Source organism: Morus notabilis, unplaced genomic scaffold, assembly GCF_000414095.1.
Source record: "Morus notabilis unplaced genomic scaffold, ASM41409v2 Scaffold78, whole genome shotgun sequence".
NCBI classification, from domain to species: Eukaryota; Viridiplantae; Streptophyta; class Magnoliopsida; order Rosales; family Moraceae; genus Morus; species Morus notabilis.
This window is the reverse complement of record NW_010367622.1, coordinates 1457687-1472277: the sequence shown is the minus strand read 5'-3', so window position 1 is coordinate 1472277 and position 14591 is coordinate 1457687. Positions and strand designations below refer to the sequence as shown.

General features: G+C 33.4%; 2 protein-coding genes across 3 annotated transcripts; one reads left to right on the top strand and one right to left on the bottom strand.

The window, feature by feature from the left end:
• The first annotated feature begins 5578 nt into the window (after nucleotides 1-5578).
• LOC21410563 (lysosomal amino acid transporter 1 homolog) lies at nucleotides 5579-10148 on the top strand. Its single transcript, XM_024175320.1, has 13 exons — nucleotides 5579-5623; nucleotides 6668-6710; nucleotides 7238-7264; nucleotides 7373-7465; nucleotides 7843-8036; nucleotides 8251-8425; nucleotides 8528-8632; nucleotides 8828-8947; nucleotides 9285-9305; nucleotides 9466-9524; nucleotides 9609-9699; nucleotides 9844-9950; nucleotides 10131-10148. Exons 1-12 carry the CDS (start codon nucleotides 5595-5597, stop codon nucleotides 9922-9924), a joined length of 1038 nt encoding a protein of 345 aa, XP_024031088.1. The 5' UTR covers nucleotides 5579-5594; the 3' UTR covers nucleotides 9925-9950; nucleotides 10131-10148.
• A 1489-nt stretch (nucleotides 10149-11637) lies between these two features.
• Nucleotides 11638-13956, bottom strand: LOC21410562. 2 transcript variants are annotated; one of them, XM_010113002.2, is made up of 3 exons: nucleotides 13464-13956; nucleotides 12769-12916; nucleotides 11638-12158 (listed from the first exon to the last, which is right to left on the bottom strand). In XM_010113002.2, exons 1-3 carry the CDS (start codon nucleotides 13818-13820, stop codon nucleotides 11929-11931), a joined length of 735 nt encoding a protein of 244 aa, XP_010111304.1. In that variant the 5' UTR covers nucleotides 13821-13956; the 3' UTR covers nucleotides 11638-11928. The 2 variants fall into 2 exon arrangements, with proteins under 2 accessions (XP_010111304.1, XP_024031205.1); XM_024175437.1 differs by having other exon boundaries at nucleotides 13491-13956.
• Between the last annotated feature and the right edge of the window lie 635 nt (nucleotides 13957-14591).

Genomic DNA, 14591 nt, shown 5'->3' with positions numbered 1-14591 from the left:
GATATGTATACAATTAGATTCTGTCTGCAATTACTTTTAATTACAAAAATTCTTTCCTTAAGCTCCTTCTCACACTTTGCTTCGTATTTTTAAAACGTAATATTTATTCTCTTTAAACAATTAAACATTAATAAAAATACCTTATATATTTTAAAATTTATCATTTTTTTACACGTGTCACGTAACGAGAGCTCCAAAAATCATAAACAACAAGAGACTTGTGCACTGTATAGTCACTACGTCCATCTTGACTTTTGGCCTTTTAATGCCACAGGTGCTTATCACTCATGGTCATGGAGATCATAGCAAAGATCTTAAGTTTAAATTTTCTGATGTGCAGAATCCTCTACTAGAGCAACTGTATGAAGAACTTCTGATTTTTTCATAGTGGGCTAGGATGCTGGAACTGATCGTGGCTGTCAGCACAGCATTTCAAAAGTTTGTTCTTGATCTCTTCATAGGCAGTTGGAGTTTCTTTGATTGAGAACATCTTAAGAATGGTTGAGTAAGGCTTGAATTGCTTTTTATACTTCAATTCTGTAGAAAGGATTTGAAGAACGTTAAAAAAAATACCCTCTCCGTTCAAAACAACTTCATAAATTTTTAATTCTAAAAAAAAGACAATAAAATTTTTAATTTACATTCAATTGATGATGTATGTTTTGTAATTAAAAATCTAAATTTAAATTAGTTTTATATTTAGCTTAAATTTCAAACCATAGAGTTACTAAAATATCCCAAAAGAACTAATTAAATGTCAATTTTTGATTAAAAATTTAACAAAAGGACTTTTTGTTAACATTACATTGTTTTAGGGGAACATATGTTACGTTTTAAAAATTAAGAGACAAAGTGTTACAAGCGGTATAATTCGCGAGAAATTTTTATAATTAATCATATTTTCGTTTTAGGTTTGGTCATTAATTTAACGAATTCTATGTCGAAAAGAATTCCTTTTTTTATTTGAGGAAATGTCGAAAATAATCCTAATTCAACTAAAATTATAATTTATAGTGAAACAGAAAGCAAGTATAACTGCACAAGTAACAATTTGCTTAATCATTATAAATACATGCATTGATCACAACGCGAGTAGCAAGACAATTCACTTTTTCTCTTACGCATTCTCTTTTATTTTCTCTCCACTTATGTCGAGCATTAGATTACTCTCGAGGTTCCACTCACAGAGCAAGACATTTTCTCGGCAAACTTTAGAAATTAGATCGTTGTCTGATCTTAATATAACACCACGTTTAACAGTGACGCAGTTAAAAATTTTGTTCACAGAGGGCTTGACTTAAATAAAAATTTTAAATTACATGAATAGTGTAATAAATACTAAAAATGTCATAGTTTTAAACTAAATCAAGTAGTAGTGTATGATATTTTGTTTGTTTGGCGTTTTTATATTTGAAATGAAAATAAATACAAGAAAAAAATTTAAATAATGAGTAATAATCAAATGTAAAAACCAGGAGTCAAATGAAAACTTTTAAAAATTTATACATAAAATTCCAAATTATGATAAAAAAAATTAGGGGCAAAATAAGAAAAGGTAAAGAGAAAATTCAAAATTTTAGAAAATATTTACTTAGGTTGAAGGGCACTTTAAAAGTATTAAACAAATTTAGGAGGGGCTAAATAAGAAAAACAAAGAACTAGGATAGGACTATAAACTTGGGAAAGGGATAAAAGAGACCACTTGGGTTGGGGGTTGGGGGGGGCTCGAGCCCGTTTTGGGCTTAAGCTCCCTCCGTCCCTGACGTTTAAATCACTGTTTTTTTTTTTTTTTTTTTTTTTTTAATATACATATACATATATATATATATGTCTTGTCTCACCTACCTCACTTTATTTTTTTGGTTACGTTGTCTCACCCGATTTAGTCGTTTACGAATCATAACAATATGACGATAATTATTTTAAATGTTGGTCCAGTAACTCTACGAAATTACAGGGGCGTTCTTTTATCGTTTTTTAGTTAGATGATTTAAGTGTAAATTTTAAATTGAGTTTGAGTTATAATTTGAGTTAAAGTTGTAATTTGAGTTTGTGTTTGATTTTGTCCATTTGAGTTATAATTTAAGATGATAATCTTTTTGAATTTGTGTTTGAGTGAGTCAAAACTTGAATTTGTATTTAGATAGTATTTTAACAAAAACATGTTGATGGAAAATTTTAATAGAGTATATGGGTGGGGTTTTATTCGTCTTTTCGTTGTCAACGCATAGAAAAAAATCATCTCAATCAGAATTAAAATGAAAAAGTTCTAGTATTTTTAAGAATAGAAAAAATACTGTTCATTAATTTGATTTTGAGTTTTTGAACTCGAGTTGAAAGAAAAACTTGAACTCGAGTTTTAGTCCCATACTCGAGTTCAAACTTAAAAGAACATGAACTTGAATAAAATTGTAACTCAAGTTGTTTTTTTTTTTGAGTTTTTGACTAAAAAAATGGGCTGCCGAACAACCCTGTAATAATCGAAACATGAAATATGCAAAATTAGGGTCTTGTTCATTCATTAATCCGAGTTTAGAATTCAAATTTTATTACAGTAAAAAGCTCTTATAAACAGTCACATCTAACTTTTTTGCTATAGTAAAAAACTCTCACATAAAGTCATAACTCAATTATATAACTTTTTTACTACAGTAAAAAACTCTCACATAAAAATCAAGTCTCAACTCGAATCAACAAACTAAACGGGTCATAGATTCATTACAAAGAGTAGTAGGATATTGCGTGATTTAGTTAAAGTAACGTGAAAAACAATTAAAGTACGCAAATCAATAAAATTATTACATAATGAAATATTTAGAACCATATAAATAGTAACATCGTGAGAGACAAGAATTGCAACATATATTGGTCCCAATAAGTGTATCACTTACTGTTATAGGGAAAAATCCCATGATCCACATGGTCCGTTAGATTATCGCTACGCGATATAATTAGATGATTAATGACTGCACCAACTGTGGACAAAGAATCTCACTATTCAATAGACGCCGGCCGTAGATAACGATCACAATATGGAAATAAAGCCCTAGGGACAACAATATTGAGGAGTATATCGCAATACGAAGTTGATTGCATCATCATTTGAAGACGTAGACTGCTTCAAAGGACAGCCAAGCGCCGACCCCATCCACGTCAGTAAAGATGTGACAGCTGCTCAGAGATTTGATAGACATTTAATGTATGTAGAGTTAGTGGTGAAGCCGATGGGGAAAATTAGGCAAACTAACTAAAATCTCAGTCATTAGAAGTCACTGTTCTGAGAGTTGGTAAAGCAAGCTCAGAATGTGATTAAAAGTTTGACAATTATGATAATATGATGTACAAATATGGGGGGAATAGCTCAAAACGGGCTCTTTGGACTCTTTCTATTTGATTGTAATATTTTCCTCAGAACTTAGTGAAGTTCTCTGACAGTGGATGTAGCCTTTGAATTTCAAGGGTGAACCACTATAAATTATTGTGTTGATATTCTCTTAATTCTCTTTAATCACGTTATAATCACGTTTGATCCGCACATAAACCACCATAACCTAGTTATTAATCTGTTGATGAAATTTCACCGTCACACACTTAGGAAAATAATAAAATTGCTATTCGCAATTTTGTTAACACAACGGAAAAAAATTAATGTACGTAAAGTGATAAAAGTAATACGACAAATAATTATTACAAATGTAGATCTAGTAACTTTATGCGATTACGATAACCTTAGAGTATAAGTGAAAGTTTGGGCCGGGCCAAACGCTGTCCCGAGACCCGACACTGTTGGTTCGGTCTTAGGCTAGGTTGGGCCGAGGTTCCAAGCTTGAAACCTAACACACATATTTTTAAATTTTTTCTTAAAAAACATCTTATAAAAATTTGAGAAAATTGTAAAAACTAACCCTTAAACACATCTTTCTAGAGTTTTATCATTTTGATAATGATAGGCTACCCCTTTGATAATAATCTGTCAAGTTATAGATAATAATTTGTTAAATTTTAGACAGTAATATGTCAAATTACGCCCGTTGCCGGTGATATCTGTTAAATTATCAATAATAATTTGTCAAATTACTTACTCTAAATAGGCAAAATTCAATAGACTAATATTAAGACTCAAAAATATTTAATAGTACCATTTTAAAGGATATTTATCAAGATTTCTCAATAAATTTTGAGTCAACCTGAACTACTAAGTCAACCATTCTTCCTTTTAAGCCGGACTAACCTAGTTCAGTCAAAATAACGAACCGTGTCGAGCGGCCCAAAGTTTCTCTTCTACCCTACCTCATCGATAAGGGAGAATGCCCCTATATATATATATATTAAAAGAAGAAGAAAAAAAAATCGAGTTAGGAGGATTAGATGAGAAAATGGTGGAAATAAATAAGCGAATAAAAGTCCGCGAGTAAAGTAGAGGGGTGAGAAAAAGTAAGGTTTGAGCGGGCGTTACGTTGTTCTGTTTACTTATAGTATTATTAACTTGTGCATTAAAAAAAAGAAAAAACAAAAAGGAAACAGTGCCGTCATAAAAAAAAAAAAAAACGACAACAATGTTTAATAAGACAATACAAAGTGTAGCTTGCTCGCTTTCTTTCTCTCTCTCGTTTCAAGGGATTCTTGAGGTGCTGCGATTTTACAATTTTTTTGTCATATTTTTTTTTTTGGAACTGTTTAATATTTTCCCATATATTTGTTTTTTTTTTTTTTTTTTTTGTGTGTTTTTAGTTTTTCTTTGTAAGCTTTATATCAGAAAAAAAAGGGGAAAATTCTTTTTCTCTCACTTTTAAAATTATGGGGTTCGGCTGTGCAATCTAAACAATGTGTTCCGTTTTTTGAATCATTCCTCTGCATTGTTTGTCTTGATTTCTCTGGTTTGGTGGGTCCAGGTCGCAGGAGCAATTTTGATTTTATTTTATTATATTTACTTTCGTTATACATTTATTGTTGTTGTTGTTCTTCTTTTTTCTTCACTTTTTTAAAAAAAATTCAATTTCTAAGCAGAGAAAGAAGGCTTAAAAAGGGAACTATTATTTTAATGGTCACAATTAAAAAAAAAAAAGGGTTCCATTGAATCTCTGCAATAGGTATTAATTTATTCCCTGATATATTAATGCACAGTGATATGCTATTTTATTTGTTTAGGTTAGTACTCACTAGATTTTGCTTAACATGTCATTTTCCAATTAGGTCTCACTCTCCGAGTCCTATTCTCGTATAAAACAATTATAGAAAAAAAAAAAAAAAAAAAATATATATATATATATATATATATAGATTTTCCCAAAAAAAAGTACATTTAATAATTATTAAAAGAAGATTCCCTTTGAATTTATTTGTATCTTTCTCAAACGTTTGCAGTGAATCCAGAGAGATTGGAGAAGGACATGGGAAGAAGTGGTTCAATGCAAATGTGCCCCACAGGTGGGCATTGTGCAAAGTGGGCAATTCAGTACTTGCAGTACTGCATTTGCAGTGCAAAAGATGGAGTTTCCTTGAGTTTGGGTGTTGTGAGTGTTGTCACTTGGACTGTTGCTGAGATACCCCAAATCATCACAAACTACAGGCAGAAATCCACTCAGGGCCTCTCTATGGCTTTCTTGGCCACTTGGATACTTGGGTACTTATTTCTTCCCTCTCTCTCCTCTTTTTCTTTTCCTCTTTGCTTCAGTACATTTGTGAAGCATTCTAGGGTACCCCGTCGGTATTGTATGTAAGAGTATTTAAAATTGATAGAACCTAATAAAATTATGTCGATTCAAAATAGTATATTATTGGTAGGGTATTTCCGATTTTGTGCCAAATAATTCTCATATTTGTTGCATGCCAATTTTGAATTTGAAATGTTTTTGGGGTCTAGTCATGCCCGTTCACTTCGCTGATTCGAGTTGAGATGTGATTTTATGTGAGAGCTTTTTACTGTAGTAAAAAAGTTAGATGTGATTGTTTGTGAGAGCTTTTTCCTGTAGTAAAACTCGAATTCTAAACTCGAATCAGCGAAATGAACGAGGCCTCACAAGCTATTTTGTTCTTTTCACTTACTCTTAAAACTAATAAAATATGAACACGTGTTTGCCTTGCTAAGTTGTTTGGCAAATACCATTTCCTTTATCAAGAAGGTGTGAGTAGCCTAATAAGATTTTGTTCATTTAGATGGAGCAATGGTAAAAGAACTTTTTGTTATGCAAAGGAAAAAGAATAAACAGAAAAATAAAAATAAAAATAAAAATGATTGGCATGCTACTTAAAAGCATTTTTAGAGCTTCTTTTTTTACATGACTTGAGTTATGACTTGAATTATGTACGTGAAAGAAAAATATTATAGCAAAAAAATTAAATTTAAATTTTTATGAGAAAAAACACCGTAATAATATAACTTGAGTTATGACTTGTGTCGAAAATGAACATACCCTTAGTTTTCCAATTCACTATTTCACATAAATGTCTTCTATACCCTTAGTTTTCCAATTCACTATTTCACATAAATGTCTTCTAATACTCTTCGTGGGAGATGGTGCTGATTAATTTGATTATTGTCTTGTTCCTGTTACTTCATGTCATAGTATTTTCCTTAATACTTTACTAATGCTTCAGGATCGAATTTTAAAATTGCCTTTGTTACTTATTTACGCCTGTAATTTATTTTGTTTCTCATCTTTTGCAGTGATATTTTTAACCTTGTTGGCTGTATAATGGAACCAGCTACGGTAAGTTGTTCTCCTGTATCTGGAAAATCTATTATTATCCTAAAGTGGTAGAACTTAAAATCCTGTAAAAGTGTAGGCCCTGTTTGCTTCGCAGGTCTAAATTGGTGGGTTTAAACCTTTGGGTTTGAACTTATATTTGAGTTTTTTTATAGTTTAGACTGGTGTTTGATAGTGTAAAGTCTAAATAAGAAATGAAGTTTGAATTAACATTTGGTTACATAAATAGAATTATGGATTTGTAAGAAAATGTTAGTGAAAATAGTTGGTGAGAACCTTTAAGTTAGTTTTGTGAACAGTATTTTGGGTTAGAACCTTAAGAACTTGAGGAAAAAAAAAAAAAATCCAACAAGACAAACAAAACAAAAAAACAAACAACACATACATTTTGTGGAAACGTAATCAAGGAAATATGATGGTTCTCAAAGAAAAGAGGGACAAATAATTTTTTTCTTCTTTGTTATTTTTTATCTTAGAAAAATATTTGCAAATAATTAACTGTAATTCGTTTTTTCTTCTTGCTCATGCAGCTTCCAACACAATTCTATATGGCAGTGGTAAGAATTTCAACAGAACCCAAAAGTTGCATTCTAAATTTATAAAATATTACGTGCTAATTAGTTTGTTCATTCATTCCTTTTTCTTTTTCCCCCTTTGGTCTGCAGTTGTATACTTTAACTAGCATGGCTCTTGTTCTACAAGCCATGTACTATGATTACATCTATCCGCGGATGAAACGAAGTAAACAACAGCAAAAGGTACAAATTTTTGACAATTTACCTCTTCGTGCAAATGCTTTAGGAAGTATTACTCTTATGAATGTTAGGATCACGATTTTAGTCTAACAAAGATTAGAGAAACTATTCTCAAGTAAAAGGACTAATAAAATATGGAATATGGGTTCTAAAGTATCCTGCTTATCGAACGAAAGTTCGAATCTGGATTTACTTTTGTAACATAGTAGTGTTGTTAAAAGAAGAAATTGGGTTATGTTGGGATGTGAAGTTGGTAAGAGAGAGAACCAATATCAATGCTGAGAAATGGAAGTGGCTAAAAAGTTGGAAGAGTTTAAACATTTAATTGATGTTTGTTGATGAACTTCTTTTCTGTTAAGGATCTTCTGTACTCGATGCAGGATCCAAGGTTTAACCAGACTGGGGTAGACGTGAAACCGAGGCAAAGCAGAAGTGGCGTTGATGTGATACAGGATTATTATAGTGACATCAGTAATAAAAATGATACAGTCATCACATCAGATGTCTTGAATGCACCTCCTCGGCTAACTGATTATGCTTCAAATACATCCTCCGGAAGAGACTTGTACTACGTGTATGATTCTGTCCCTTAAAGCTCTCATCTTTTGCAGCATAATGTTAAGATATAAAATATATCTGATGGAAAAGTCCAATTTAGATGTTGCAGAGTTATTTTGAACCACTTATAGAACTGTAAAAATTATAATTTGATCCAAAACAGAATGTTGTTGGATGAAAGAGTAACTAACTTTTTTTTTTCTCTTTTTTCTTTTTTAATCATTCTTCAGGTCAGCAAGATCTCTATTCAAAAGTAGTACTCCACCTCTGGGATCTTATCTAGCACAAAGATTGGCTTCTTCCACATCTTCTCAGACTCGGTCTTCGCTTCAAGATCCCTTACTTGCTCCACAAGAATCAGCAGAACCCAAATCTGCTTCACGTGTCAAGCCCATGCTCTCTGTGGTGAGCTTTTTATCTAGCTGATTCTGTCAGTATGTTTATTGTGGATGGACACGAGCTTCATTTTATTTTATTTTTTTATTATTTTTTTTTTTTGTATTTCAGGTCTCAGCAATGACCTTCCTTGGTGCGCTGAATGTCCACTTTTCAGCACTTAACGAAAAGCGAAACCCTGGTTTTGTGATCCGAGTAGGAAGAAGGCTGTTGCAGGTTGTTGAAGTTTATTTATTTATTTAAATCATGCAAAATAATCTTAATATTGTCATGCGTTCCACCTATCGCTCTACATCATATCATTTTTCTTCTGTGCTTGGTTCAAAGGAATTCCTGAAGAATTTTTTTCTATAGGGACATAACTGAAAATAAAGAAATAATGTATTTCATGATTGCTACTAATATTTTCAGGCAAATGGTGGGCTTTTACAAGAGCATGGTGTCGGAGAAGGCACTGGAATTGCAACTTTTCTTGGTTGGGGAATGGCAGCTATTTACATGGGTGGACGGCTTCCACAAATATTCTTAAATGTGAGATTTATCTTTATCTTTCCAAGTAGCATAGATTAGTCCTTTCTACATGTTGTTTTCGTGTTGTATGAGAACATTTTTATTTTTTTTTCCTATATATATATATATATGATTCTTTGAGGGTTGACTGCTGCATGAAAGTATCTGATATTTCATTTCTTTTGGTAGTATTTTGAGACCTTCTTGTTCTCCCTTGTAATGCTTTCTTATCTCCTTTGCATAGTAGTATCATCGCATATTTGAGAACTTCAGCAATTTTTAGCTTCTTTTTTTTTTTTTTTTTTTTTTTAAATTGTCAGAACAATAATGACTTCTTATGTTTAACCGATCTTTGCAGATGAGAAAGGGAAATGTTGAGGTAAGCTTTTCAAAGTCCGAAACCGTATCGTTCTCTAAAACAATTCACAAATTACGGAAGAAAGTTCTATTTCTTTCTTAACAAGATTGTATGAAGTAAGACCATATATTTGTCATGGCGTGCAAAAGAGTTTTAACAATTTTTCTTCTATGATACGCAGGGGCTTAATCCTTTTATGTTTTTCTTTGCTGTGGTTGGGAATTCCACTTATGTGGCAAGGTAAATATGACATAAACCTTTATTGTTTTCATTAAGGTTTATTGACAAGTAATATTTTAGTTGTAACATTCTTGTATTGTGCAGCATACTTGTGAACAGCATGGATTGGTCCGTAATCCGACCGAATTTGCCATGGTTAGTGGATGCTGGAGGATGCGTGCTGCTCGATTTTTTTGTATCCTTGTTGACCTTCATAATGTCAATATTTAGTTTCAGTTAAACTACATTTTTATAAATTGATTTAGATATCATAAATCTTGGTTGTTAAACCAGTTTTGCTGGCTTTTTTTCTTAGCTGTTGCCTTAATTCTCCTTTTAGATATTGCTCCAATTTTTCTACTTCCGTTATTTTAAGCCGAGGGCTGAAGAGGACAATAATAGATACTCAGATACAGTTTAGATGGTGGGAATCAAGGTGGTTCCAAGGTTAGTCTCTGATTTTTTCTTTTTTCTTTTAAAAATATAGTATCTGTAGCATCAGAATATTTCCATGTTCAATATGATAAATATGTTTTACCTTTTTTTTTATTTTTTATTTTTTATCAGGATTAAGATAGACTGTAGAATTAGGACATTACTAAAGATCTGTTGATTACCCTTTATCAGGATTTGCTCCAGCTAACTGAAGGATGCAGATGCCTCAATAGCCTTCAAAACATGGTTTTCAGGATCTTAACGAAAGCTGATGTAGTTGCATGTCGGCGATAAACTTGAATTAACATATTAAGAGTTGCAGATTGCAGAGTCACAAGTATTTTTTCTCCATTTGTTTTAAGTTTTTGTTCTCTTGCTAATTGGGAAGAAATTCGTTACTCACTCCAAAATTTTGATGTCTTTATACGATGTTTCCATTTTTTTAATACACTTGATTGGGTGATTCCCTTTTGTATGCTCAATTCACAGTTCAAGTTAATGCAATTTTTTTATTTAAAAAAAGCAGTTTTTAGATCTGTACGCTTTGATCTTGAGTCTGTCTTCTTCTGTATATTTTCTTTCAAAATAAAAAAGAAAGGAAAACATATCGAGTTTCTTTCCAAAAAAATAAAAGAAAAAAGAAAAAAAGAGGTGAAAAATCTATCAAAATAGCTAAAAGAAACATCCCACCACAAAGTTGTGATCCATAAGGAATTAAACATTTCAGCTGAGCTCAAGAAACAGTACATTACTCACAAACTAACTACACTGTGTTAAGCAGAAAAACTCATAAACTCCACGAAAAATGAAGAAATAATCTGAAGTTAGAACCTACTTTTTTCTTTTTTATAAATTTTTTGAGAAGAAACAAGAACTATTATTGCAAAATAGGGATTATATACAACAAAACCTACCAAGTTAGAACCCACCAATTGAAAAGACAATCTTACAACCTACCAATTAAAAGACAATCTGTCATTTTGCATCAGAAAATTAATCATACTATTTTAGCTCAAGAGTGAAGCATGAGCCAATGCACTTGGGCTAGAACGGCATTTAAACTCCAGCTCGTTCACTCAATTTTCTCTTTGAAACCTACCAAAACATGCACTTTTCCTGAAACATGTATAACATAATCAAAACTATTGTAGTAACACATGAGAGGTCAGGTAGTTTTGGATTCGAAAATAGGGGAAAGAATTTCAGGAAGATGGTACTATATCGCGATTCTAAGGAGTCTGAACTCACGCTCCAATGTCTCTGCAGGTTTGATGCAGAGTTAGGGTCAGGTTATCCTATTGTGCAAAAGGACCTTGTTTAGTGAACATTGTCAACAAGTATTATTCTGAATAGACCTATAGAAGGTAACTCGTTACGGTTAGTTTATCAAGGAGTGACAAAAGAGAATTGTTATGCCTGCTTGCGAAAAAGTAAATAATGACAATAACAATATGATTTCACATCTGTATCGGACTCGACTTCTGACTTTATTTTTAAGTTCACCAAGGATTCTCAATTTGACTGGATAAGAAATGTATGTGAGTGTCCCTAACTGCATTTAAAGAGTGAATTTTCAAAATTTTAAAGTCTGCACTCATTTTAATTACGTTCATCCTTCAAAAACAATGCAATTTTTTACGACATTTTTGTTTTTCTCTAACAATCATAATAGTCATAAATAAATTCCCTAAAATGGAACACAATAGTAACGTTAGATTTTGATATACATGTATAGGTGTCATTACTACAACAAGTTGACATCCTCCGAATGGTATTTTCACTATACATAAAAGCTAACCGTTCGAACTAGGAGAAATTTTAGGATATTACAGAGCCAGTACCTGTTTGATTAATGCTTTCACCCTCGGATCAAAGTAGTGCTATGACTCAACAGCAGAAAGGAAACTGGTACCCTGGTATCGGTATGGTAATATGACTCCTGAACTGGACCCAAAGTACTAAATACAGGTTGAAGAATCCAAACATGAAGTCAATAGTAGTCACAGGCCTCGAGTAATTCTGTCGTTGCATTGAGGATGGGTAGCTTTACCCTTGGTGGCTCACCATTGGCATAAGAACCATCAGGGCTAAACACAATGTACATTGTTTGATCATCAGAGTCACTTTGCAGCTTATATAGATGCTGCCCCGCAGCATAACCCCCGAGAAGTAGGTATGATCTCTCTGATTGATCCATTGCAACACACAGATCATCACCACCTGTTAAAATCCAGGGGAAAAAAAAACTGTTTAATCGACAATTTCATATTCACACTTGAACGAAAAGATAAGATAAAGTCGCAGTAAGTTCTGAGATAAAAATCTCAATTGACTGGTATAAATCTTTTTTTTTTTATTGGAGTTTTCTTAACTTGTTTACTTTTATTACGTGCTGCCTTAGTGTTAAACCTTTTGAGATAAACATGGAGCTCTTTTACCAAGTAGCATGATAACCACCAACTCCAGACCAAAAATATTAGCAACTTACTCTCCTGATGCAAACATTGGCGCCTTACTAACGTTTTTCTTTTAGTTTTTGTTGGAAAGTTTTTAAATAGTTCTCTTGTTGTTAACTTAGTATTAATTTAGACTAAAATGCTATTTTTTCTTCACCATATCCTAGACATAAAACCTTTTAATCCTTCCAAAACACGTTGTGAATTATGAATTTGTGAAGTGGGAACTCTTCAATGACATAGGGAAAAGTAGGTGACTGGAAATATAAGCAACCGTTATTCACTTGCTCATCAGGATATTCTAATAATTCCTGTAAACACGAAGCAACGAAATAACAAGGCCATAAAAAAAACTAAAAAGGAAAAAAACTCACAAGCAGCTAATTCAATCTGAGTTTGGTAAATAAAATCAAGAGCTGCAGAGATGTCTCGCTCAAACTGATGAAAAGGTCCGCTCTTGAAGTCCATCTTTCTTAGCTTGCACACCCCTTCACCCAGCTCCATCATTGCTCCTCTATGATTCTATCCAACAACAAATCAAAACCCAAATCTTAGGCCCTGTTTGGTTAATATTCTTAATCCATAATTTTGATTATGTTACAGTATTTTTTATCTCACAAAGAATTTGAATTCAAAAATTTTCTCTGACAAAGTTTCCGTCAATGAATAAGAATTACTAATTTAAACGCGTAAACCAAACGGCCCCTAATCATTGATGATTGAACGTAACATTGATATTGTAGAGGTATATAACATAGTTTTTGGATGCTTTGCAATACAAATGTTACGTTTAATAACTGCTATGTTACGTTTTTCATATCTATCAAGGACCTCCCACTAGAAGGACCGGAGAAAAGCCCAAACATAATAATACTAATATCAAACTCAATCTTCAAGAACCTTTCAGTTGGAACAGAGAAAAAAATCCCCTCCTTATCTACTCTTAATAGGAATTAAATAAGTGAACACTCAAGTCTAAAACATTTTACATTTTAGAAGATTGAATTGTGCTAATTCATATTCCTTAATTCTAAATTTAAAATTAAAAAGGGAATCGCAATGAAGAAACCCGGTTGAAAAGGTGATGGAATCCGACAGCACACTGGAGAATCCCATGAATGAGAGTTCTAGAAGGCTCTTCGGCTTTATTCCAGAGCGCTTCGAGCAAGTCATGGCACTTGTAATACTCCCTCCTGTTGAAAAGCTCCACTGCCTCGTCGAAGCTGCAATTCTCAGCCTCGTCTTCGGAAGCCGAGAATCGATAAGAAATGGAAAAGGACTTCAAATTTATTGGGTTCGAATCGGAGCGAGTGTTTTGCAGTGGAGGACTAATGGAGGAAACTGGGGTTGGATTAATGTTGGTGTCGCGAAAATGGCGTTTAAAAGAGGGGCAGAGAGAAAGAGAGATGAGTTTGAGAGTAGCCATTGATGATGATGATGGTGGTGGTGGTGGTGGTTGGATTTTAGTTTTAGGCCGAGGAACTTTCTCACAAGCTCAGCCATAAGAACTTCTCTTTTCTTATATCTAATGGAACGTGATGTATGTTCGTTCGTGTGGTACTGGTGAGACTCCTCAACTGCTTATAAGATACTTATTTGACTGTTGACAGGAACTCTTGCCCTTTTCTTTCGCGATAAAAGTGTTTTTTTTTTTTTTTTTTTTTTTTTCTTACTAACATGCCCCCAAACTTAAAGATCGTCTCTACTTTATTCCTAAACTTTAAAAAGTCTCGTTATAATGTCACGAACTTTGTGTTTTTCTCAATTTTGCTCATTTTGTTTCATTTTCTGTCACAATGAAGCAGAAAAGTAACATGGGTGCGCACACCCATACCCCCTAAACTTTGGGATCACCGCCGTTTTGTCCCTTAAATTTTGGGGTGTCTCTACTTTGCCATAGAGGTGTCAAAAGCGCCGTACCGACCCGCCACAGGCCTGGGCCGAGCCATGTCTGGCTCGGTACAGTACAGGGCTGGGCCTGAAAGTTTTTACAGGGTTGGGCCTGGGTCGGGCCTGAGGGAAGACCTTCAGCCCCAGCCCTGGCCCCGGTCCTTGTTCGTAAGGGCCGGGCCCGGGTTCGAGGTTGGGCCTTGGCCTAGGCCTTTCACGGGCCAGCCCTGGCCCTTTTCAAGCTGGTGAAGCTCAACGGTCCAATTTATGGCCGTTAAGCATGCACCGGTCGACCGGATTGCACTGG